This window comes from Leucopleurus acutus, assembly GCF_964270905.1.
Source record: "Leucopleurus acutus genome assembly, chromosome: 1".
Taxonomy (NCBI): domain Eukaryota; kingdom Metazoa; phylum Chordata; class Mammalia; order Artiodactyla; family Delphinidae; genus Leucopleurus; species Leucopleurus acutus.
The window spans coordinates 54,115,661-54,142,055 of NC_139142.1; the positions used below are offsets into that span (position 1 = coordinate 54,115,661).

Genomic DNA, 26,395 nt, shown 5'->3' on the forward strand with positions numbered 1-26,395 from the left:
TTCTTTTAATAAAATTTGTGATAAGATATACTTGTGTGTAAGAGCTTAAAAGGAGATGCATGACAAATTGCATCTTGGTACAAAACAAAGACTTTCTAATGAGGTTACAAACTGATGGCAGTAAAGTAAAATGAGTATGACCATTGTGATTGTAACCAGCTTTCTTGCTTTTGTCTGTTAACTCAAATTATTTTTAAAATAGTGACAGCTCCAATTTGTATACACAGTGCTTTATTTTTTTCAGAGGTTCTAATAAGTGAACTGGTATTATCTGCTTAATTATATATGATTAGTTAATATTACTACATGCATTTCAGTCCAGATTCTCACATCTAAATTGGGACAACCAGATATAAATTACTGATCCAGAAAAGAAATCAAAATATATAACACTTTGCCATACAGCTATATATTAAGTAATCATTGGCACTTTCTGGTTCTCCCTAAAGCGAAAGCATCATCTGGTAAGTGGGCTTTGCTTAGTTCTGCTACTCTATTAGCACAGTTTCCTATTCTTCAAAACTAATTTTCATAGTAGTTAAAAAAAAATTGTAATAAAAGGTTGTAATAAAACAATACAGTGTATCACTGTTCAAGATACTTACCTGCAAGTTTATAAGTGTATAAAATCTGTCTTGCTCACTTTATTTCTGCCTGCCTTGCACCCGTTTCCTTAATATCCAGAGGCAGCATTGATTGCCCTTGTTGGAATCCCATTACTGCTCTTTACTGGCTGTATGAGTTGGGCAAATTACTTATCCTCTTTCAGTCTCATTTTCTTCATTTGCATGATGACAATAACAGTATGACCTACCTTTTGGGTTATTTTGAGGATTTAATGAGTTAATATTTATAAGACTTTGAGAACAGTACTTTTAGAGTACTATTTAAATATTTGTTAAATAAAATAAATAAAGACAGAAAGAACAGAAGACGAGAATATTGTGTTAAAGTATAATGTATGAATTTAATTCCATTTGACCAAACTAAAGAACTTAACTTTCTTATTTATTACATTTATATTTAGAATGTTTCTTATTAGTTATCTAATGAATCAAAGAATGTTCAACATTTATCTTCATACTTACATAATACTTACTTCATACATACATAATACATCTTCATACTTTGTTTTTTTCTATTTTATATTTATTCTTAGTTTCACGTAAGGAAGTATGAAGAGTAGATTTGTGGGTCAGTGATTTGATACTGCAGTTTTTTTTCCCAATTTGAACCTCTTTTTGGTACTTTCCAAAGAGGAAGGTAAAGACATTTGGCTATGTAGTGAGGGGAAAAAACACAAGATTAGAATAATCCAAACCATATAACTGCGTGAAAGCTAACACAGTATAGTCCCTGAGGAGAGGGACAGGGAAATCATCCTTTGGAAGCTGAGCATCAGTTGTTAGCACCAGATGAAGAAGGCTCTGCTTTCTTGCTAATGATATATTTTATACTAGGGGTATAGTTTGGCCACAATACAGTTTCTTGGTACTCTGAGGATCACATTAGCCAAGAGGTTGAGTTCTGTTGCAATATTTGGCCCTCAAATGTTTTGTAACTAGATTAATAGTATTGTAGCTGGAGGGCAAATTTTTTATTCTGTTATAAATTTACATGCTTATATGTGTACATTGTGACTCTTGGTAAAATGTGAATGTTTTGGTTTTAACTAAGCTATTTTTTCTCCTAGAGACATCACTAACATATATTGGCACAGTAATGCAATTATAGAACGGATTAAGCACAACAAACTTAGGACTTTATCAGGCAACATGTATATATTAAAAGGAATGATAGACCGGATTTCCATGAAAGAAGCAGGTAAAAACTGTCATTACTAATTGATGAATTAGTTTACTAAGTGAAACAATTAACCATATATCTAACAGTGATATACATTTTTTTGCTTTTTACTAGGTGTTTTAAAATTATATATCAAAACTAAAAATTAAAAATAAAATTGCCAACATTATGTGAAACTGTTCTGTATGTTGATCCTTTCCTCTGGTTTAATCACTCTTATTGACAGTTTAAGTCCAGTAATTTTAAAAACATTCAAGTCAAATGTTCCTTGTTTGTGAGAAATTGTAAGAATAAATTATAAGAATATAATTTAGCTCCCCAATTCCTCTCTTTGTTGAACCTGCCCGGTACAACCCCAGTCCTGATACAATCTAATTTTCTGCCTATGCCTGTACACAGCTAAAGTGACTGAAGAAAAACACATCTGAGTAGTCCACCTTAAATTTATGATTACCAGCAACAAGTTTTGGTCACTTAGTGCCCCTTAGTATCCTACCACAGCTCCCTAATCCATTCACTCTCCCATCGTCCTTGATAACAATTTCATATTTTTACACATCTCCTACCTCCCTCTCTCATCTGGGTGGGTAGGGGAGCAAGAAGAGGACTTGAGCAATAGGAACAATCAAAAGAAAACCTCTCTGTCACATTTGCTCACCTGCTTGTATCTGTACCTGCTTTTATTGTGGACAAACTTTCCATGTTCCTGTCTGTGTCCACCTATTTATGCTTCAGCTCCTATCCTCTTTTACTCAAGGATATTACTCCAGTAATTCTTTCTCCTATCAAAAAGAAAAACAAAAAACCCTCTTTTGAGTAAGAAATCAGAGTTGTTAGAATGCATTTGTATTTAAGAGATCATCAACTTAAAATAATTATATATATATATACTATATATATATATATATATATATATATATATACTATGTAATATATATACATATACACACACGCTATATATAAACCTCATGGTAACCACAAACCAAAAATCTGTAATAGATACACAAAAAAAGAGAAAGGAATCCAAATATAACACTAAAGATAGCCATCAAAAGAAGAAAGGAGGGCTTCCCTGGTGGCACAGTGGTTAAGAGTCCGCCTGCCGATGCAGGGGACGTGGGTTCATGCCCTGGTCTGGGAAGATCCCACATGCCGCGGAGTGCCTGGGCCCGTGAGCCATGGCCACTGAACCTGCATGTCCGGAGCCTGTGCTCCGCAACGGGAGAGGCCACAACAGTGAGAGGCCCGTGTACCGCAAAAAAAAAAAAAATAAGAAGAAAGGAACCAAAAACTATAAACACAACCAGAAAAACTGCTAGCGCAACCAGAAAACAATTAACAAAATGGCAGTAACTACTTTAAATGTCACTTTAAGTGCAAATGGACTAAATGGTCCCAATCAAAAGACATAGAGTGGCTGAATGGATAGAAACATAAGGCCCATATATATGCTGCCTACAAGAGACTCACTTCAGATCTAAAGACACATGCAGATAGAAAGTAAGGGGATGGAAAAAGGTATTCCATGCAAATGGAAATGAAAAGAAAGCCAAGTTAGCGATACTTATATCAGACAAAACAATTCAAAACAAAGTTTGTAACAACACAAAAAAGGACATTACATAATGGTAAAGGGAGCAATCCAAAAAAAAGATATAACAATTGTAAATATATATGCACCCAACATAGGAACACCTAAATACATGAAAAACAAAGCTAGAGGCACCACACTCCCTGACTTCAAACTGTACTGCTAAGCTACAGAAATCAAGACAGTATGATACTGGCACCAAAACAGCCACATAGATCAACTAAACAGATTAGAGGCCCCAGAAATGAACCCATGCTTATTTGGTCAATTAATTTATGACAAAGGAGGTAAGAATATAATGGGGAAATGACAGCCTCTTCAATAAATGATGCTGGGAAAACTGGATATCTACATGCAAATGAATCAAACTAGACTACTTTCTCATACCATGTACAAAAATAAACCCAAAATGGATTAAAGACTTAAATGTAAGACCTGAAACCTTAAAACTCCTAGAAGAAAACACAGGCAGTAAACTCGTTGACATATGCCTTAGTATTTTTCTGGATCTGTCTCTTCAGGCAAGGGCAACAAAAGCAAAAAATAAACAGATGGGACTACCTCAAACTAAAAAACTTCTGTACAGCAAAAGAAACTGTCAACAAAATAAGGCAACCTACTGAATAGGAGGAGATATTTGCGAACTATATTACTGATAAGGGATTAATACCCAAAATATACAAAGAACTCATACAGCTCAATATCACAAGAAGAAACAACCCTTTTCCCGAAAAAGACATACAGACGGCCAACAGATATGAAAATATGCTTAACATCACTAATCATCAGGGAAATGCTAATCAAAACCATAATGCGATATCACCTCATGCCTGTGAGAATGGCTATTATCCAAAAGACAAGAAATAACATGCGTTGGTGAGGATGTGGAGAAAAGGGAACCCTTATGCAGTGTTGGTGGGAAAGTAAATTCCTTACAGCCACTAGGAAAAACAGTATGGGAGTTCCTCAAAAAATTAAAAAGTATAACTAGCATATGATCCAGCAATCCAGTTCTGGGTATTTTTCCAAAGAAAACAAAAGCGCTAGTTGAAAAGACAAATGCACCCCTATGTTCATTGCAGCATTATTTACAATGGCCAAGATACAGAAACAGCTTCAGTGTCCATAGATGGATGAATGGATAAAGAAGATGTGGTGGGACTTCCCTGGTGGCGCAGTGGCAAAGAATCTGCTTGCCAGTGCAGGGGACACAGGTTCGAGCCCCGGTCCGGGAAGATCCCACATGCTGCGGAGCAACTAAGCCCGTGCACCACAACTACTGAACCTACGCTCTAGAGCCTGTGAGGCCACAACTACTGAGCCCACATGCCACAACTACTGAAGCCCACGTGCCTAGAGCCCGTGCTCTGCAACAAGAGAAGCCACTGCAATGAAAAGCCCACCTGCCACAACAAAGAGTAGCCCCCGCTCGCTGCAACTAGAGAAAACCTGTGTGCAGCAATGAAGACCCAACGCAGCCAAAAATAAATAAATAAAATAAATAAATTCATTAAAATAAAAAAAGATGGGTGTGTATATATATATATATGTATATATATATACACACACACAAAAGAATATTGTTCAGCCATAAAAAAGAATGAAATCTTGCTATTGTGACAACATGGCTGGACCTAGAAGGTAATAAATTTTAAGTGAAATAAATCAGAGAAAAACAAATAACATATGATTTCACTTGTATGTGTAATCTAAAAAATAAAACAAATGAACAAACAGAAACAGACTCATAAAGAGAACAGATGCTTGCCAGAAGGGAGGGAGGTCAGGGAATGAGTGAAATAGGTAAGGGAGGTTAAAAGATACAAACTTCCAGTTACAAAATGAGTCACAGTGATGAAATGTACAGCATGGGGAAAGGACATATAATCACAGTATTCTAATAGGTTCTGCAGTGAACAATATTCACATTGTTATAATAATGCAAACAATCTTCGATATAATTAAAATTATTGTAAAAATGTGGGGAGAGGGTAAGGAAGGAGAGGTGCAGATGCTAAATCTTCATCTCATAACATTTATAAATTTTAAAATTGCTTTTTTCTTTTTATTGTATCTATATGAGATGCTAGATGTTAACTAAACATATTGTGGTAATCATTTGACAATATGTGTAAATCAAACCGTCATACTGTACACCTTAAGTTTGTACTGTAATGTATGTCAATTATTTCTCAATAAAACTGGGAGGGGGGGCCCTCTTTTAACCACACTTCTTTCAGTCACTGTTGCTCTCATTTACAGCAAAACAGCTCAGACGATTTGTTATACTTAGATCTAATTCCTCTTGAATTCTTTCTCATTTTTTCTTGCATTCTCTTTAATCACGCATTAATCCTCAATTCTTCACCAAAACAGCCCTTATCAAAGTCACTGGTGGCCCCCACATTGCTAAATCCAGTGTACACTTGACACAGTTAATCACACCTACCTTCTTGAAACACTTTCTTTACTTGGCTTCTGGAATACCATATTTTCATACTGCCTCATTCCCTGTTCCTTCTTAGTTTCTTTGCTTATTTTTCTTTCTTCTTTGCCTCTGAATGATGGGATAGACCACGGCTCTTTCTGTACTCAGTGCTGTGCTGATTTCTTTTAGGCTTAAATCTCATTCATATTTTGACAAATGCCAAATTTTATCTGTAACGAAGAATAGTCCCTGAGCCACTCAACTCATTTTCTGTCTGCTTGTTTGACATCTCCACTAGGATGTCTACAGGTGTCTCAGGGTTAATATGTCTAAAACATGGTCTTCTCCCTTAAATCTATATAGCCTACAGTCTTCCTCTCTTTCCATGGTTCCAGTGGCTAGCCAGTTTCCTCAGTTTCTCTCACACTCACATCTAGTACGTCAGTACATCCTACTGGCATTATCTCCATGATATATCCAGAACCCAGGCCTCTGCTGCACCGCTGTGGTCTGGACTTTCCTCATCTTTTGTCTGAATCATTGCTGTAACCTCCTAACTGGTGTCATTGTTTCTCCCTATGTACTTCCACAGATTGTTCTCAAAATAGCAGCTAATTCAGTCCTGTTAAAGTAAGTCAAATTCTGTGACTCCTCCACTCAGAATTTTTCTATAGCTTCCCATCTCACCCAAAGTAAAACACTCGGTTTATAAAATGACCCCAAGGCTTTATAATCTCCCCCAACTACCTCTTTTACCTATCTGAGTAGCCTCTCCTCACTCCACTTCAACTACACTGATTTCTTTGTCATTCTACAAACAGGCCGGGCACACTCTTGCTTCATACCCTTTCACTTTGTTCCCTCTGCTTCCACTGCTTTAATCCTATATTGCCACATTGCTCACTCCTTCGTGTCCTAGGGCTTTACTCAAATGATGCTATTTCTGTGAGAATGTCTCTGTCCGTTTTTGAAAAGCTGCCTGCCCCCTTTCTCCTCCTTTAGAATGAACACACTGGTATCCCTATTCCCCTTAACTGCATAATTTTCTCCATAGCATCGATGACCATCTAACAAACGAGATGTTTTACTTATTGGTTTGCTTTCTGTTTAGAAGCCAGTTTTCATGAAGGCAGGGATTTTTGTTTGTTTTGTTAACTGATGAATCCTCAGTATCTATGACAGTGCCTGGCACATAGTAAGCAATAAGTATATATTTTTAAATTATTTAATGAATTAATGACATCACTTTAAAATCTAGACTTTCAGGTAATTTTTGTTTGTTTATCATTAAATAGGTTACCCAAATTATCTCATAAGGAAATTTATGTTTGGATTTCCAGAAAAATGGAAAGAGTACATTGATAATTTTTTAGAACAGTTAAGGTAAAGTACCTTCTAACTTTTAAAAAAAAACTTTATTAACGTATAATTTACATTTGATAAACTGTATCTTTTAGGAATAAAATTTGATGAGCTTTTTACAAATGTATATACTCATGTAACCAATGTAAAGTGGTTTTAATTTGTATTTTTGGAAATGCCAGTTTTGAAGCTGTCTTTGATCATAGACTTTGAGAAGGCAGTAACACTTTACTAGAACTTCTGTAATATGGAGTAAATCTGAAAGGAAAATAAAACCTTTGATGTATTTCAAGGAGTCATCCACAATCACTTACCCTTTAAGAGGCATTTAGCTGTTAAACATGAGTCTGAAGTTCTTGATCTTTTTTTTTTTAATAATTTTATTTTATTTGGCCGCGCCACATGGCGTGTGGGATCTTAGTTCCCTGACCAGGGGTCAAACCCATGTACCCTGCATTGCAGCATGGAGTCATAACCACTGGACCTCCAGGGAAGTCTGGTCTTTTTTTTTTTTTTTTTTTTGCAGTACGCAGGCCTCTCACTGTTGTGGCCTCTCCCATTGCGGAGCACAGGCTCCAGGCACCGGATGCGCAGGCTCAGCGGCCATGGCTCACGGACCCAGCCGCTCCGCAGCATGTGGGATCTTCCCGGACCGGGGCACGAACCCATGTCCTCTGCATCGGCAGGCGGACTGTCAACCACTGCGCCACCAGGGAAGCCCTGGTCCTTTTTTAATTCATTCATTCCCTCAGTAGTTACTAAGTGTCATTTGCTTAGCAGACACTGTATCAGCCTTGGGAAAACAAAGAAGAATTTGATTACTTTTTTTTTTTTTTAATCTTAGTTTGTTTGTTTGTTTTCTTTGTACTCTTTTTTTTTTAATTTTTGGCTGCGCTGGGTTTTCGTCGCTGCGCGCGGGCTTTCTCTAGTTGCAGGGAGCGGGGGCTACTCTTCGTTAAGGTGCGTGGGTTTCTCATTGTGGTGGCTTCTCTAGTTGTGGATCATGGGCTCTAGGCACATGGGCTTCAGTAGTTGCAGCATGCAGCCTCAGTAGTTGCGGCATGCGGGCCCTAGAGTGCACAGGCTTCAGTAGTTGTGGCCCGCAGGCTCAGTAGTTGCAGCTTGTGGGCTCAGTAGTTGTGGTGCACGGACTTAGTTGCTCTGCGGCATGTGGGAGCTTCCCAGACCAGGGATTGAACCTGTGTCCCTTGCCTTGGCAGGTGGATTCTTAACCATTGGACCACGAGGGATGTCTGAATTTGATTAATTCTTGCCCTTAAAAACTCATAGGGGATAGGTTGTGTAAGTTGACTAATCATGTCACAATGTAATAAGGTATAACTGGGGCTGGCAATTTTTTTCTGTAAAGGGGCAGATAGTATTTTCATGGGTATGTTGCCTCTATCACAGCTACTCGACTCTGCCTTTGTAGTGGAAAAGCAACATAGATAGTACTGAAAAGCGAGAGAGAGGCATGGACATATATACACTACCAAACGTAAAATAGATAGCTAGTGGGAAGCAGCCGCATAGCACAGGGAGATCAGCTCGGTGCTTTGTGACCACCTAGAGGGGTGGGATAGGGAGGGTGGGAGGGAGGGAGACTCAAGAGGGAAGAGATATGGGAACATATGTATATGTATAACTGATTCACTTTGTTATAAAGCAGAAACTAACACACCATTGTAAAGCAATTATACTCCAATAAAGATGTAAAAAAAAAAAAGTGAATGTGGCTGTGTTTCAATAAACTTTACAAGAACAGACAACTGGCAGAATTTGTCCTGTAATTTTCTTATAATATCAGCTTAAGTGGGAAATACAAGAGCATAGATAAGAAGAACTTAAGAGGTCATTAAGATGTTATACTTAAGTTGTTTGTGGGAGGAAAAGGGTAGAAGCCATGAAAGCTTAAATAATGTAAGATTAAAGGTAATATGCTGGGGAAAAAAGCTTTATCTGAGGGACTTTCATTTATTATTTATGGGTTTCGTTTTTTGTTTTTGTTTTTTGAGAACCAATATTAGAGGAAAAATACTATACTTATTTTTAGGTCTTGTGAAAAGAAAGGAGGAAAGGCCAGACAAAAACAGAAAACTGAAAGAGTTGTTCCTGACATTCGAAAATCAATGAAAAATGATGCAGGGGAAAAAAACCCAGAAGTCCTCCAAAGAGCCACTGAAACTTGTGACCTTGATTGTGATCATTTGGGTATGTTTGCTCTTTTCTTCTCTGTTGGTATAGTGGTAAATTTTTACCTGAGCTCCACACTGTTTAATTGTTTACAGTGAATTTAGTATTGAGTTCTTGACTTATACTGCCCTAAAATTCCTGGGTTTTTTTCACTGCTTAAGAGGAGAAACTGCAATGTAGACTGCCTGTAGTCAGCATTCAGTTTACTTCATTAAATAATACCTTTTAATTAGAATACCAAGAACACTGATCAACATAACAATGAAAAATGATTGTTCTTTCAGTTTTCTAGACGCAAGGTATTTAGGCTGCCAGCTTACCTCAGACCTATATTACAGATACCTATATTTTTGTACTATTATTCCTGTTAATAGACAAAACCAGTTTGCTTTCATGGAGGTAATGGCATGTCTTTTTGAATGACCGTTGCTATGAAGGTAGCTGGCAGAACTCTTCTGTGTCAACTCTACCAAAACTATAATCTGCCTCACATCCACCCAACCCCAAGCTGAAAAAAAGTTTTTATAGTTCTTTCTAGATAATATAATGAGTAAAATTCCTAGACTCTGTTGTATAAATTTATGCCAATTCTACCTTGATCTTACAATGAAGAGTTTTACAGAACTTCAAGAGTTCAGGACTGCTTCTGCCAGAAACATAGCACCATACTGGATATAAATGTACCTGTATGTCACTCCCCACCCCACCATACCCTATTTCCTGTCCCCCACCCCCATTGAAACTATGCTCATCCTTTGTAGTACAGAGAAAGGAATAAATATGTGGATGACTGCTTCATACAGCTAGCAAAAATTCACTCCTTAACTGTTGATCCAGTTCCTTCTCAATCCTTCATTTTATCAAAAGTCATCCTATTTCTCGCGAATTAGGCATACTGCTTGTTGTCTCTGCTAGACCTCTTCAGTATTCTGGAGTCCTGGGGCTACAGCACCTGCTATATACATTTTTACTCTGAAATTTAAAAGATCCCTAAAAGTATATCTAACTTTGAATTATTTATTAGTCTTCTTTAGTCTTAGGTCTTATCATCTCCCTACCCCCACTCCTTCCTTTCACTTATAGTACTGTTTTTCAGGAATTTGAGTCAAATTGTGAGTATTATTGGTAAAGTATTTGAGAATACAAATGTAAAAGACTAAAGTTTGATAATTTACATGCCAGCTGTGTCCAAAGGAAAATCATTCAACAAACATTTTTAAAGCATCTTCCATGAACTTTGATCTATGTTAGCTGTTAGGAACTTAGAGATGAATAAAATGAGATGCTTTTCCTTGAGAAGCTCAGTTTAGGGGAAGATATTACTGTATTCTGTTTTGGATGTATCATTTTTCCAGTGTGATTGATTAGATCATTGTTTTGTGAAACTATTAAGACAGTGAGTGTCTTCTTGTCACATACATTATTTTGAGTGGTGGTATTTGATGCTGTTATTGTTTGTATTATCATTATCATTACACTTTCCATGAGAAAACCACTGAAATATAAAAAAAACCACATCTAACATTAAACAACTGAGGTTATGCAAAGGTGCCAACCAATGATAATTTAAGATGATATAATTGCGTGTGTGTATTTTAATGATTTACCTAATGTTTTGTATATTTAGTTCTGTAATCTATATATTATAGTATTGCTCTTAAAGTACTTTATATATCTGTTATTATACTTAACAGTATATTGTAAATGATTATAATATCAGCCTTCCTCACCATACTGTAATAATCTCAAGAGCAAGGAGTACCATCCATTGTGCATCTTCAAGTACAGACTTCTATGAACTTAATACCATAATTTAGTTTTGTGTAAGTGTGGATTTTCAGAGTAATTTCATTGAAATCCTGCCTACCAGAATTTAAAGAACCTTTTCTCTACACATTAGCAAGTTTAAAATTTCATATTGAGTTAAATCCATCAGCTTAATAGCACTTTTTCCTATCTTATTTCTTCTAGGTGAAAAGAAATGAAAGTGAGGAACATTTATAAGTGTTTAAAGAAGTAGAGAGGAAACAATACTAACACTATTAACTTCATACAGCTTAGGTTGAAGTATCCAGAATGGTCTGAATCTTTATTCAAATTATTTAATAAAGTGAATAAAAATATTCAGAATAAAAAGGTTTTGTTCAAAATTAGAAAGTTCAAATTTTTCACATTTCCATTTGAACATTTGAATCATGTTTATATGAGGAATTAGAAGAAAACTCTTCCTTCATAATATGAAGATACATGATTCCATTGAGAAATCATGTAGAAACTTTCCTGATTACTTTTGTCTAGTGCCACTTCTCCATGAACTATAATTTAGAGGCTTCTTTTTTCCCCAGCATTCAGTATTACCCATCAGTCTTTCATTTTGTCATTCATCTTGTAAAATGGCACATAATATGTGTAGGTTGTTGGAGTACTTCACTATGATGATTGGTGTGATGATTTATAATTTGTATATATTTATAATTATATAATTTAAAGTTAAAATTAGTTTGGCTTCTGGTTTCCTAAGTTTCAAATTGGAGAATTTCTCTCATTTTAATTTGCTTTCTTTAACCAGTGACACAGTATAATAAAGATTCCCAAGTTCTGCTTTGGTTGTTAGTCCATGATGCTTCATGGAGTTTTGGGGGATTCAGCAAAAATGTACCTCTGTGACCACCGCTGGGGATGCATATGGGGCCATGCAGATGGAGTTCCATGTTTTCCTAACTCTCCTAAACCAGGATAGCTTCTGTTCCATATATTACATACCTAGTAAGGTTTTAGCAACCCTAGTGGTTTTCCTTATGTCTTCTTAATATTTTACTTCCAAATTTAACAAATATTTAGCATCTCCTATGTATGTGAAAGACTGTACCAACTCCAGCAAAAAAAAAAATCAAAAATGAAGACGAAATTCTTACCATTAAGAATTTTTTTCATTTGAAAGATAAGAAAAGTATGTTAATTATAATGCAGGGCACATTGTCAAACATGATATTATTTGAAAGTATTCTGGAAATCTGAAGGAGAGCTTTCATTCAGTTGAGGGAATCAAGACAAAGTTTGTGGTTAGGTGGGTTAGAAAACAGAAATAAAGAAGGTTATAGAACAGAATTGAAGCAGGTGGTAAGTGAAGGAAACTTTCCAAGTAGAGTGAATGACATTAATGAAAGTTGAGAAGCAGTGGATTAACAGACATAGAATATCATTCAGATTTGGGTACAGTGAGTGATTAGAGCTATATTGAAGACCAGGCAGAGGAACTGTGTACACTAAGTAGATTGTGAGACGTCATGGACAGATTGGTATAAAAATTAGTATATGTTTACAATTGAAGGGGCAGTGATCTGAACAGACCAGTGCTTCAGGAAGATTAATTTGGCGATAGTGTTTAAAATGGAGTTTGTGGGGAAAGAAACAGTATATTTTATTTGGGAAATATTTTTTCTATATTTTGTTTGTAGCTAACTTGAAATTTTGATCTTTGGTTTTGTCTTATGAAATTAAAGAGAGAACTGAAGAATCCAAAGTATCCGTTGATATTCTGACATCAAGGGAACAGTTTTTCTCAGATGAAGAAAGAAAATATATGGCTGTTAATCAGAAGAAACCTTATATTTTAGTAACACCACTCAAATCTAAAAAAATTATAGAGCAAAAATGCATGAATTATAATCTGTCCTTTGGCACCATTAAAGCAGTGACAGATTTTGCAGTGCGAAAGCATCAAAAAGAAGGTAAATCAAACTTATGTGAACCTACAAGTCCAATCAGCAAACCCACAAAGACTTTAGAAAGTACATTTGAGTATAGTGTGGGTCATAAAAGTAAAAACAAGGAAGGTTGTAGTGAATGTGATTTACTCACTGTCAACCAGAAAATAAAAATACCTAGTCCTAAAAAGGAACAAACAGTCACCTCTGACTTTAAGAAAAATACAAGGTTATCAAAATTGAAGAAAACTGAAAATCAAGTAACTGTGTCATTTTACAAGCATCAGTCCTCATCAGATTTGTCTAACGAAGAGAGTGAAAAAGGAAAGGAATTTAGAAGGAAAGCTGGGGTTGTTAAGAAAACCAGAGCAAGAAATACCAAAGAAATAGTGGTTCACTTGAGAAAAAGCACAAGAAAAACAAGGACAATCCCAGTGATGTCTGAATCTGAAACTGAAGAGAGTGAAAATGAACTTCATATGAAACAAAAGAAAGCTAGATGTTCTGCTAAAGAAAATCTTCAGAAACCTGATATTAGCAATGAGCTTCCAGTTATTGAGACAATGGGATCTGGCAAGACAAACAGGTATTCCTTAGCATGTTTACCTGGTTTAATTCAGGATGAGGAATGGAATAAGAAAGAATTACAGAAACTTCATTGGTAAGTAGTCAGATTTGACTCTGAAATATCTAGAGGGGCCACAAAACAGTTTACAACATAAAAACTCCAATAACGGGCTGATTTAATGACTTCTATTTGTTAATATGGAAGATGTCATCCAAAAACACATGGAGAGAAATTAAAATTTATATAGGGAGTAGAGGGAGAGTACAGATAACTTCTAAATAGGTTCTTTGTGGCCATCTATAGCCTGCATGTGAGGAAAGTGAGTGACCCTCTTTTCTTTTCATTCCCATTTAATATTTCAGGAGAGTCCCCTCCCCCTCCCCCCTAAGAAAGGGTAACTATGTGAGGGGACAGATGTGTTCATTAATTTGATTGTGGTAATCATTTCACAATGTATATGTATGTCAAATGATCACATGTACACTTTAAATATATACAGGTTTTTTGGTCAATTATACCTCAGTAAAGCAGGGGTAAACCATTTCAACACAGACAAATGCAGCTCTCTCACTTAGCTTCACATTTTAAGGAATATTTTATAAGTAAATTTACTATTATAAAACCCTAAATTTGAATCCAAATTTGTAGATTATTTAGTACAGTCTTTACCCCCTCATTTATAGAAGAGAAATTAGTCTCAAAAATTCAGTGATTTGTCCAAGGTTTCTTAATTAGTGCTGCTTGATAAATCAGGTATGATGAGAATTGGATTTAACTACATAGACTTGAAAAGCAGTTTCAGTAGTGTGGTAGTTACTATTGGAAGCCAGATCATAGTTGAGAGATGAAGAGTGAATGAGACAGTAAAGACAACCTAGATGGATGACACAAGAAATTTGGCAATGATAGGGAACAGAAGAATGCATAGTCATAGAAGACAGTGTGAAGATAAGGGAACATGTATGTTTAGTTGCTTGCTTTCTTGTTTGTAAGGTGACTCATGCCAGGGTATAATGGTATGTTCTTGGATATGATCTAGTAGAAAGAAAGGAAGATATGATTGATAAAAGAGGGAAGGATAACATAGAAACACTCCACGTTCAGTGTTCCATTCTCTTGTGTACCCCCAACTTTATAACATTTGGAATTCATTTTCAAATCTACCTTCTCTTCCTAAGGCATCTTTGTGCCACTGTACTCTTCCTTTCTCGATTTCCTAAATTTTCCTTCTCTATCTTATTTTCAGGCAGAGAAGGTTTTCTTATTCTTCAGACTTCTTGGTTTTGGCTGTTTGCTTTCTAGCAGTAGTGTATTCCTCAGTGATCTTTTCATTCCGAAGTTCTACTTTTCCTTTTTGCAAAGGGACTTCCAAATCTGTGCCTCTGGTCTTGAATTCTTGTACTTAGGTTTGTATTTCCCTTTGCCTGCTGGACATCTCTACATAAATCTTACCTACAGCTAACTTAATATGTCAAAAACCAAACTTATTTTTCCCTGCCTGTCCACTTTGCCTGACATTCCTGTTTCTGAATATGTAATTTTTCTAGGCAGCTAGGTTTAAACTCTTTATTATTATTGATTTTTAATCTACTTTTTTAAATCTAATTTTTTTTTAAATTAAGAAGCTACCAGCTATACTTAGGCAATATTGTGGGTTCAATTCTGGACTACTGGAAGAAGGTGAATATCTCAACAAAGAAAGTCACATTAATTTTTTGGTTTCCTGGTGCATATGAAAATTATGTTTACACTCTACTGTAGTCTCTTAAGTGTGCAATAGCATTATGTCAAAAACACCAGTGTATATACCATAGTTAAAAAAATAATTTATTGCTTAAAAATGCTAATCATTTGAGTCCTCAGCAAGTTGTAATCCTTTTGCTGGTTGGAGGGTCTTGCCTTGATATTGATAGCATTTTACCCACAGTAGAACTTCTTTCAAAATTGGAGTCAGTCCTCTCAAACCCTGCTGCTGCTTTATCAACTAAGTTTATGTAATATTCTAAATCCTTTGTTGTCATTTCAACAGTCTTCACAGCATCTTCACCAGGAGTAGATTTCATCTCATGAAATCACTTTCTTTGCTCATCCATAAGAACCAGTTCCTCATACGTTCAAGTTTTATCATGAGATTGTAGCAATTCAGCCACATCTTTAGGCTCCACTTCTAATTCTAGTTCTCGCTATTTCCACTACATCTGCAGTGACTTCTTCCACTGAAGTCTTTAGCTCCTCCAAGTCATTCATGAGGGTTGGAATCAACTTCTTCCAAACTCCTGTGAATGTTGATATTTTAATAGACCTCTTCCCATGAATCACGAATATTCTTAATGGCATTTTAATGGTGAATCCTTTCCAGAAGGTTTTCAATTTACTTTGATCCATCAGAGGAATCACTATCTGTGGCAGCTCTAGCCTTAGGAAATATATTTCTTAAATAATAAGACTTGAAATTCAAAATTACTCCTTGATTCATAAGCTGCAGAATGGATGTTATGTTAGCAGGCTGAAAACAACATAAATCTTGTACATCTCCATCAGAGCTTTTGGGTGACCAGGTACACTGTAAATGAGCAGTAATATTTTGAAAAGAATCTTTCTTTCTGAACAGTAGCTCTACACAGTGGTCTTAAAATGATTCAGTAAACCTTGTTGTAAATAGATGTGCTGACCTCCAGGCTTTGTTCCATTTATAGAGCACAGTTAGAGGAGATTTAGCATAATCTACCTAAGGACCCTAGAGTTTTCAGAATGGTAAATAAGCATTGGCTTCAACTTCAAGTCCCCTGCTACATGAGCCTGTATCAAGAGAGTCACCCTGTCATTTGAAGCCAGCCATTGACTTTTCCTCCTTAGCTATAAAAGTCATAGATGGCATCTTCTTCCAATAGAAGACTGTTTTGTCTGCATTGAAAATCTGTTGTGTAGTGTAGCCACCTTCATTGATGATCTTAGCTAGAGCTTCTGGATAACTTGCTGCAGCTTTTACATTAGCACTTGCTACTTCACTTTGTACTTTTATGGAGACACTTCTTTCATTAAACCTCATGAGCCAACCTCTGCTAGCTTCAGACTTTTCATCTGAAGCTTCCTCACGTCTCTCACCCTTCGTAGAATTAAAGAAAGTTAGGACCTTGCTCTAGATTAGACTTTGGCTTAAAAGAATCTTGTGACTGGTTTGATCTTCTATCCAGATCGCTAAACTTTCTCCATATCAGCAATAAGGCTATTTGTTATCATTTGTGTGTTCACTAGAGTAGCACTTTTAATTTCCTTAAAGTACTTTTTCCTTTGGATTCACAACTTTACTGTTTGGCACAAGAGGCCTAGCTTTCAGCCTGTGTCAGCTCTTGACATGCCTTCCTCACTAAGCTTAATCATTTCTAGCTTTTGATTTAAAGTGAGAGACTTGCAACTCTTCCTTTCACTTGAACATTTAGAGGCCATTGTAGGCTTATTAATTGGCCTAATTTCAATACTCTTGCATCCTCGGAGAATAAGGAGGCTCAAGGAGAGAGAGAGAGAGATGGGAATGGCTGGTCAGTGGAGCAGTCAGAACACACACAACATTTATCAATTAAATTCACTGTCTTATATTTGCACAGTTCATGGCACCCCAAACAATACAAGAGTAGCATCACAGATCACATAACAAATATAATAATGATGAAAAAGTGTGGAATATTGTGAGAATTACCAAATGTGACAGAGTCATGAAGTGAGCAAATGCTGTTGGAAATATGGCACCAATAGTCTTGCTTGACACAGGGTTGCCACAAACCTTTAGTTTGTAAAAAACACAGTAAAGCAAAGGGCAATAAAACAAGATATGCCTGTACAGCCTTTTTCTTAACACTACTCTTTTTTTCAGACCTTTAATGCCTTTTGCCTGAACTGTGTAAGCAGCCTTGTGTTTTTACTTTATTCTGTTCATCTGAGTAATCTGTTTTATACAACTCCAGATTAGTCTTAATGTATAGTTGTGGTTCTGACACATCAAAAACCTTCACTTGCATTCTTGCTCAAATTCAAATTATATAAAGATTTCTTCTGCCTTGCATTGAGAGTAATAGTTGACCTCAGTTATCCTTTCCAGCTGTATCCCCCATTATTTCCTTTAATAAAAGTTGTCAACCTTTGCTGTATGTTCAGATCATGCAAGGAGATTTTTAAGTGCCTGGACTACAGAAATGCCAGTTCTCAGTAAGATGAGTAAGCATACTCCACTCTGTTTCTTCTATGCAGCTGTAACACCTGGACAGAATTCTTGGAACAGCTTTTTGTTGACTCAGGAAGATAAATAATAACAGGTTGATTGAGGGAGACTAGAATTTTAAGAACCACCAGACTGGAAGTGAATTTCCAGTTTTTCCTCTAGATATTCCCCCAAGCTAAACTCAAGGCCACCTAAAACCAGGAAGGGGGCATTGAGGCAAGACAAAGAGAGTTCAAAGAGAAGCCCTTCAGTTATGGCTTGAACAGGAAGGGGGATTACTAACACTCAGAAACAGTAGAGGAAATCTCTCAGTTGTTTCTTTTTCTTTTCTCCTTTCTCTTATAACCCAGTACCCATACAATCCAGCAGGAGCAAGCATCACAGCATCATTTGGGGCCCACACATACCTAAAACTCTGAAAGTGTGGAACCTTCCTCTCCAGTTCAGGTAGAGGTCTCAAAAGGGTGGGGCAAACCATTTTGCAATTTTCTCTTTCTGTCCTCTGCTTGGCCCTGAGAAAGATACAATTTTATAAAGTGTGCAGCAGAGCTGGGTAACTAAAACCCCAGGTTTCTGCCAGAGAATCAAAAATGGGAACCCTAGGGAACCAAAGACTGCAGAGAGGGAGGACCTAGGGAAAGCAACCCTATAAAGTTGTTTATGAACTTTTAGGCTCACCCTTGAGTTGCCCATTTGTGGATCTGATCCTAAACAGCATACCCAAGACTTTGCAAACTGAACTAAATGGTAGACCACCATGCAGTTTCCAGGCCAGCCACCCAGTGTCCAACATGCAGTATATCCTAATAACACTGCAAAGCTTTAAAAATGGAACTGACACTGAAACTGCAACCACAGAAGACTGACTGGAATTTATAGCTCAGGTTACAACCAGGTTGGTTGCCTGCTAAAACAAAAATATTAATATTCTCTATAAAATATATATAAGACCCAGAGTTTTGTCATTCAAAATGTCTAGGAAATAATCCAAAATTACTTAGCATACAAAGAACCAGGAAAATTTCAACTCTTATGGAAAAAATAATCAACAGATGCGAATGCTGGAATTGACACAGATGTTGGAATTACCTGACAAGATTCTGAAGCAGGTATATAAAAATGCTTCAGGAACTAAAAGCAAACATTCTTGAACAGAAATTTATAATGTCTCAGCAAGAAATAGAAAATGTAAATAAGAATCAAATGGAAATTTTAGAACTGAAAAATAAGATAAAAACTCACTGGATAGGCTCAATAGCAGAATGAGATGAGAGAGGAAAGAGGCAGTCAGTATCAGGAATGGAGGAATAGGAAGACGGATGGCAACTCTGGGTAAATACAGTAGACTTCTCTTGAGTTCTTGTAAATGTTTAGCGGTTTAAGGCAAATATTGCATTGCATGATGGAGTTCTTCAGTGTTTATAAATGTGATACAGAAGACAAGTGAGGAAGAGGCTTATATGATGGTAAGATTTTACTTGAAGCAGTAAGATACTGATTCTAAGTTGACTGTTCAGTATGTATACAGTAAACCCCAGAGCAGCCACTAAAAAACTACACATATCTTCAAACATTTAATAGATAAATTAAAATACTAAAAAAAAAAAGGCAGAAAAAGGAAATAGAAAACAGGAGGAACAAAGAAAAACAATTACATTAATTATGTTAATAATATAAATACCATTTAAAAGATTGTTAGAATGAATTTAAAAACATGATCCCACTGTGTTGTATAAAGGAAACTCACTTCAAATAGGACATAAGTAAGTTAAAAGTGAAAGGATAGATACATACCATGCAAATTCAGTAGATAGCTGGAGTGGCTATACTAATACTAATCAAAGATTTCAGTATGAAGAAAATATCGAGAATAAAGAAGGACATTACAAAATGATAGAAGTGCCATTTCACCAGGAAAACTTAACAATCCTAAATGTGTATGCACCTGAGAACAAAACCTCAAAATACATGAATCAAAATCTGACAAAACTAAAAGGAAAGTACTGAACTGAAAAGAGTCAAATCCACAATTATAGTTGGAGACTTCAGTATTCTTCTCTTGGTAATTGATGGCAGTAGTAGACAGATAATCAGTAAGGGTATACAAGAACTGAATGAACAACACCATCAGCCAACTGTGCTAGCTGACATTTTGGAATAGTGTACCCAACAAGGAAAAAACATATTATTTCTAAGGGTAGGTGGATTATTCACTAAGAAAGAACATTTACTAGGTCATAAAACAAATCTTAACGAATTGAGTATAACTGAAGTTATATAAAGGGTGTTCTCTGGCCATAATTGAATTAAACTACAAGTCCGTAAAAGAAAACAAAAAATTCCAAGTGGTTGAAAAATAACACACCTATAAATAATCTATGGGTCAGAGAGGAAGTCTCAAGGGAAGATATTCTGAACTGAACAACAAAGAAAATATATCAAAATTTGCAGTGTGAGCCCAGAAGTTCATAAACAATGTTACAGTTTGGTTTTACGTAGCTCATTTCTCTGCCTGACTTTCATGATACTTTCTTCATAAATGAAATTGTGGTATGATCTTATAGTGAGTGGACTACTGAGTAATAAAAAGGAAGAACTATTGATACTTGTAACCACTTGAATGAATTTCAGAGGTATTATGCTGAGTGAAAAATGCCAGCCCAAAAGGTTACATACTATATGATTCCATTTATGTTATGTTCTGGAGAAGACAGAACTAAAAAGGAAGAAAATGGATCAGGGATTTCCAGTGGTTATAGTGGTGGACCACAGAGGGGTAGCACTGGGAGTTTTTTTCAGTCTGATGGAACTGTTCCATCTGTTGTGTTATATATCTGTTAAGATTCATAGAACCATACCCAAAAAGACAATTTTACTTAAACTGTTTAAAAAGTGCCTAGACTGCATACTATTAAAATATTCAGATATGGCAGGTTTGGGTTTGGGTTTTATGCTTCTCTAGTTTTTTACAGCTTTGACCTGCAGCTATTTCTTTGAAATTTACTGTTCTATAAATATGAACTATTTATCATTCCCTAACCGTATGTAGTTCTTCCTTGTCTTCATTTCCTTGCCAATATTACGGCCTCATTTTCACCTGTTATATTTTTATCCATCCTTCAAATTTTATCTCACATGTCACCTCCTCCCTGTAACATTTCCTTGTTATCACCTATTCCTACTTTCCACTCAGTTAGATGTAATGCCTCTTTCTTACAAACAACGTAAAGCAATTCTAATGCTGATTTCAAAGCAAAATAATCACATGAGGAGCTTTTGGAAAATGCAAAGGATTGCTGCCCCAGACCTACTGTATTGAAATCTTCAGGGATGGAGTCTATGAATCTGTTCGCTTATTTTACTTGCTTGCATTTTGCTGTAAGCTCCTTAAGTGATTCTTGGTTGCAGCCCACTGTTTTGTACCCCCCCATCATGCTTATAACCTAGTAGGGTAGACAGATACTTAGCAAATAATCCCTGTAAGAAGTTTATGACAGTATTTATCAGGGAAATCTTAGTTTAGGCAGATACTAGAATTAAGATTTGAAGGTTAAATAAGAAGTATTTAGGCCAAAGATTCATGATAAGTACATTTTAAAGTAAAACAGTGTATGTAAAAGTAGAAAGTAAGAGAGCATATTTAAAAATACTAAAGGCCAAAATGACTGGCATACAGAAAGTGAGGGAAGAGCTGTAGAGGATGAGAATAGACAGGCAAGGAAGAACATAGATCATATTTCGGTTTTTATGCTTAAACATGATGAAGTGATTTTTAAGTAGGACTGGAATGATATTACATTTGCCTTTTTAAATTATCTGGGATTAACTAGAGGAGATGTGTTCATTACTAATTTCTTATTAAGTGCATTAAGTATTTTTATTATGACAAAATAGTCCTTTTAGGCAATCCTAGACTTGAATGTTAGCTATGTACACAGATAGGGAAGCTTGAGCCCCCTCCCTATAGTTCTCCGCTTTAGAACACACGTGGAATGATTAGTTATGCAAGGGTAGAACATTTGTTAAGTGTTCAGTGCCCATAAGTATTTGTTCTCCTTTTATGCATCGAGTGAGTGGTATTCTGTAGTTAGATCATATCTGTTCACAAAAGTTGATTCTTAAATTTTCATGAATTTTACAAATTAAATGTTTCATGATCATTATTAAAAATTAAATTATATAAACTAAAGGTTAAATAAATTTATTAGAAACAAACTAAAACTCTAAACTCATCACTTCCTAATTATTTTACTATATTTTATTATCTGTGCCCTTGAGGTTCTTTACATCTGTCATATCTGTGTAGTGGAAATTCTTTATAATTGTGTGCTGTTGCACATTTCTACTCCATGTTGGTAACTTGAAATCACCCACGATAGGAGTATTTACAACATGGAAATTGACAAACACTACAAATTGGGGCTTTTTAACCCCAGAGAACTAGTTGTTAAAAATTTACCAGCATAACACTGCATAGGTTAACGTGAGTTAAATAGATCTTTTCTGGCAGAACTATCAGCCTAACCACAATATATAGTATCTCTTGGAGGGGGAGGGCAGTAATATGTATACCAGGTTCTAAATACAGTAAGTCCCCTACATCCGAACCTTCAAGTTGTGAACTTCCGAAGATGCGAACATGTGTTCACATGTCCAGTCACATAAGTTAGTTCACATGTCTGGTGTATACTGTCACGTGTGTGCATCCCTTACAAGTAGTTGTGCTTTTGTGTGCTTTACTGTATAATATTGTATCGAGTACAGTAGTACAGTATCTTTATTTCAAGCCCAGGATGTCCGGATGCAAGCATAAAAGCAGTGGTGATGTAGCTGGTACTACTGTACTTTTCAAGGTACTTTAGTGTAAGAGTAAAAATGTTTTTATTTTTTGTGTTTGTTTTTAATGTATTATTTGTGTGAAAAGTAATATAAGCGTATTACAGTATAGCACTATATAGCCAATTGTGTTAGTTGGATACCTATGCTAACTTTGTTGGACTTACCAACAAATTGGACTTAAAAATGCAGTCTCGGAACGAAATTCATTCATATGTAGGGGACTTACTGTAATCATTTGCAATGAGATTTTAGAATGTAACTCGTTTGTTAAATTGGGGAACTACCTTATATTGACTTAGTTTTTTTCTATTTCAATTTTCATTTCCCTCAGTTAAGTATTATATCTAAAATATTGTGTTCTATAAATTATAATAGAATGAAAGCAAGTGTAACACTTTTTAATAAGAGTTTGTAACATGGAATATATAGAAACTAGGAGCTTGTCTTCCAATATAGTTAGCACCAGTAAGATTTGTGCAGCAGTGTACAAAAGTTAGTCATGCTAGAGTCCCCCCAAAGATCTAATCACTGATTAGTTGGACTTAGGAAAAAAATGTTGAAAGATTGGGCATGGTTTTTCAGGTTTATTAAGACTACAACAAAATAGAAGGCATCTACTAGATATGTACACTTACATCTTTGTATTTTAAGCATTAGAGTAGGTTATTAAGTGGAGAGAATACTATCTTCTTCCTAAATAGTTATCTAGAATGATTTTGATAAAATTCCTTCAGCTCAGTAATTCTCCTTGATTTAGTAGTATCCCTTCAGAAGGTTATTTTTTTATTGAGTTGAATTGCTTGTTCTTTAACTGTTTTTGGTCTTCGATAGTGCTTTTGCATCTCTTCCAAAGCACAAACCTGGTTTCTGGTCAGAGGTGGCTATGGCTGTAGGTTCTCGATCTGCTCATGAATGCCAGAGGAAATACATGGAAGATCCCCGAGGAAAAAGATCTCAGAAACATGTCACCAAGAAAAAGCCAGTCAACCCCAAAGGTAACCTTTGTAGGAAATAGTTTTTTCCTAGTTCTTAGTATGGATTTCTTTTTTTGAATTTTATTTTATTTATTTTTTTATACAGCAGGTTCTTATTAGTCATCCGTTTTATACACATCAGTGTATACATGTCAATCCCAATCTCCCAATTCATCACACCACCACCCCCACCCGACACTGCTTTCCCCCCTTGGTATCCATACGTTTGTTCTCTACATCTGTGTCTCAATTTCTGCCCTGCAAACCGGTTCATCTGTACCATTTTTCTAGGTTACACATACATGTGTTACTATGCGGTATTTGTTTTTCTCTTTCTGACTTACTTCACTCTGTATGACAGTCTGTAGATTCATCCACGTCTCTACAAATGACCCAATTTCATTCCTTTTTATGGCTGAGTAATATTCCATTGTATATATGTACCACATCTTCATTAATCATTTGTCTGTCAAGGGGCATTTAGGTTGCTTCCATGACCTGGCTATTGTAAATAGTGCTGCAGTGAACATTGGGATGCATGTGTCTTTTTGAATTATGGTTTCCTCTGGGTAACCCAGTAGTGGGATTGCTGGGTCATGTGGTAATTCTATTTTTAGTTTTTTTTAGTTTTTTAAGGAACCTCCATACTGTTCTCCATAGTGGCTGTGTCAATTTACATTCCCACCAACAGTGCAAGAGGGTTCCCATTTCTCCACACCCTCTCCAGCATTTGTTTGTAGATTTTCTGATGATGACCATTTTAACTGGTGTGAGGTAATAACTCATTGTAGTTTTGATTTGCATTTCTCTAATAATTAGTGATGTTGAGGAGCTTTTCATGTGCTTCTTGGCCATCTGTATGTCTTCTTTGGAGAAATGTCTATTTAGGTCTTCTGCCCATTTTTGGATTGGGTTGTTTCTTTAATATTGAGCTGCATGCGCTGTTTATATATTTTGGTGATTAATCCTTTGTCCGTTGATTCGTTTGCAAATATATTTCCCATTCTGAGGGTTCTCTTTTCGTCTTGTTTGTAGTTTCCTTTACTTTGCAAAAGCTTTTAAGTTTCATTAGGTCCCATTTGTTTATTTTTGTTTTTATTTCCATTACTCTAAGAGGTGGATCAAAAACTTCTTGCTGTGATTTATGTCAGAGAGTGTTCTTCCTATGTTTTCCTCTAAGAGTTTTATAGTGTCTAGTCTTATATTTACTTCTCTAATCTATTTTGAGTTTATTTTTATGTATGGTGTTAGGTAGTGTTCTAATTTCATTCTTTTACATGTAGCTGTCCAGTTTTCCCAGCACCACTTATTGAAGAGGCTGTCTTTTCTCCATTGTATATCCTTTGCCTCCTTTGTCATAGATTAGTTGACCATAGGTGCGTGGGTTTATCTCTGTGCTTTCTGTCCTGTTCCATTGATCTACATTTCTGTTTTTGTGCCCCTACCATATTGTCTTGATTACTGTAGCTTTGTAGTATAGTCTGAAGTCAGGGAGTCTGATTCCTCCAGCTCCGTTTTTTCCCCTCAAGACTGCTTTGGCTATTGGGGGTCTTGTGCCTCCATACAAATTTTAAGATTTTTTTGTTGTAGTTCTGTGAAAAATGCCATTGGTAATTTGATAGGCATTGCATTGAATCTGTAGATTGCTTTGGGTAGTTAAGTCATTTTCACAATATTGATTCTTCCAATCCAAGAACATGCTATATCTCTCCATCTGTTTGTATCATCTTTAATTTATTTCATCAGTGTCTTATACTTTTCTGCATACAGGTCTTTTGTCTCCCTAACTAGGTTTATTCCTCGGTATTTTATTCTTTTTGTTGCAGTGGTAAATGGGAGTGTTTCCTTAATTTCTCTTTCAGATTTTTCATCATTAGTGTACGGGAATGCAAGAGATTTCTGTGTATTAATTTTGTATCCTGCAACTTTACCAAATTCATTGATTAGCTCTAGTAGTTTTCTGGTGGCATCTTTAGGATTCTCTATGTATAGGATCATGTCATCTGCAAACAGTGACAGTTTTACTTCTTCTTTTCCAATTTGTATTCCTTTTATTTCTTTTTCTTCTCTGATGGCCGTGGCTAGGACTTCCAAAACTGTGTTGAATAATAGTGGCAAGAGTGGACATCCTTGTCTTGTTCCCTGATCTTAGAGGAAATGCTTTCAGTTTTTCATCATTGAGAATGATGTTTGCTGTGGGTTTGTCATATATGGCCTTTATTATGTTGAGGTAGGTTCCCTCTATGCCCACTTTCTGGAGAGTTTTTATCATAAATTGGTGTTGAATTTTGTCAAAAGCTTTTTTTCCTGCATCTATTGAGATGATCATATGGTTTTTATTCTTCAATTTGTTAATATGGTGTATCACATTGATTTGCGTATATTGAAGAATCCTTGCATCCCTGGGATAAATCCCACTTGATCATGGTGTATGATCCTTTTAATGTGTTGTTGGATCCTGTTTGCTAGCATTTTGTTGAGGACTTTTGCATTTATGTTCATCAGTGATATTGGTCTGTAATTTTCTTATTTTGTAGTATCTTTGTCTGGTTTTGGTATCAGGGTGATGGTGGCCTCATAGAATGAGTTTGGGAGTATTCCTCCCTCTGCAATTTTTTGGAAGAGTCTGAGAAGGATGGGTGTTAGCTCTTCTCTAAATGTTTGATAGAATTCACCTGTGAAGCCATCTGGTCCTGGACTTCTGTTTGTTG

At 35.9% G+C, this 26,395-nt stretch overlaps 1 protein-coding gene across 1 annotated transcript in view; it reads left to right on the forward strand.

Moving 5' to 3' along the window:
- MIS18BP1 (MIS18 binding protein 1) overlaps positions 1-26,395 on the forward strand; it is a 59,673-nt gene that overhangs the window by 17,112 nt on the left and 16,166 nt on the right. Inside the window, exons 6-10 of the mRNA XM_082841224.1 lie at positions 1,694-1,824; positions 7,121-7,208; positions 9,241-9,398; positions 12,884-13,748; positions 23,542-23,705. Of these exons, the coding sequence (XP_082697350.1) occupies positions 1,694-1,824; positions 7,121-7,208; positions 9,241-9,398; positions 12,884-13,748; positions 23,542-23,705 (1,406 nt within the window). The remainder of the gene's footprint in view (positions 1-1,693; positions 1,825-7,120; positions 7,209-9,240; positions 9,399-12,883; positions 13,749-23,541; positions 23,706-26,395) is intronic.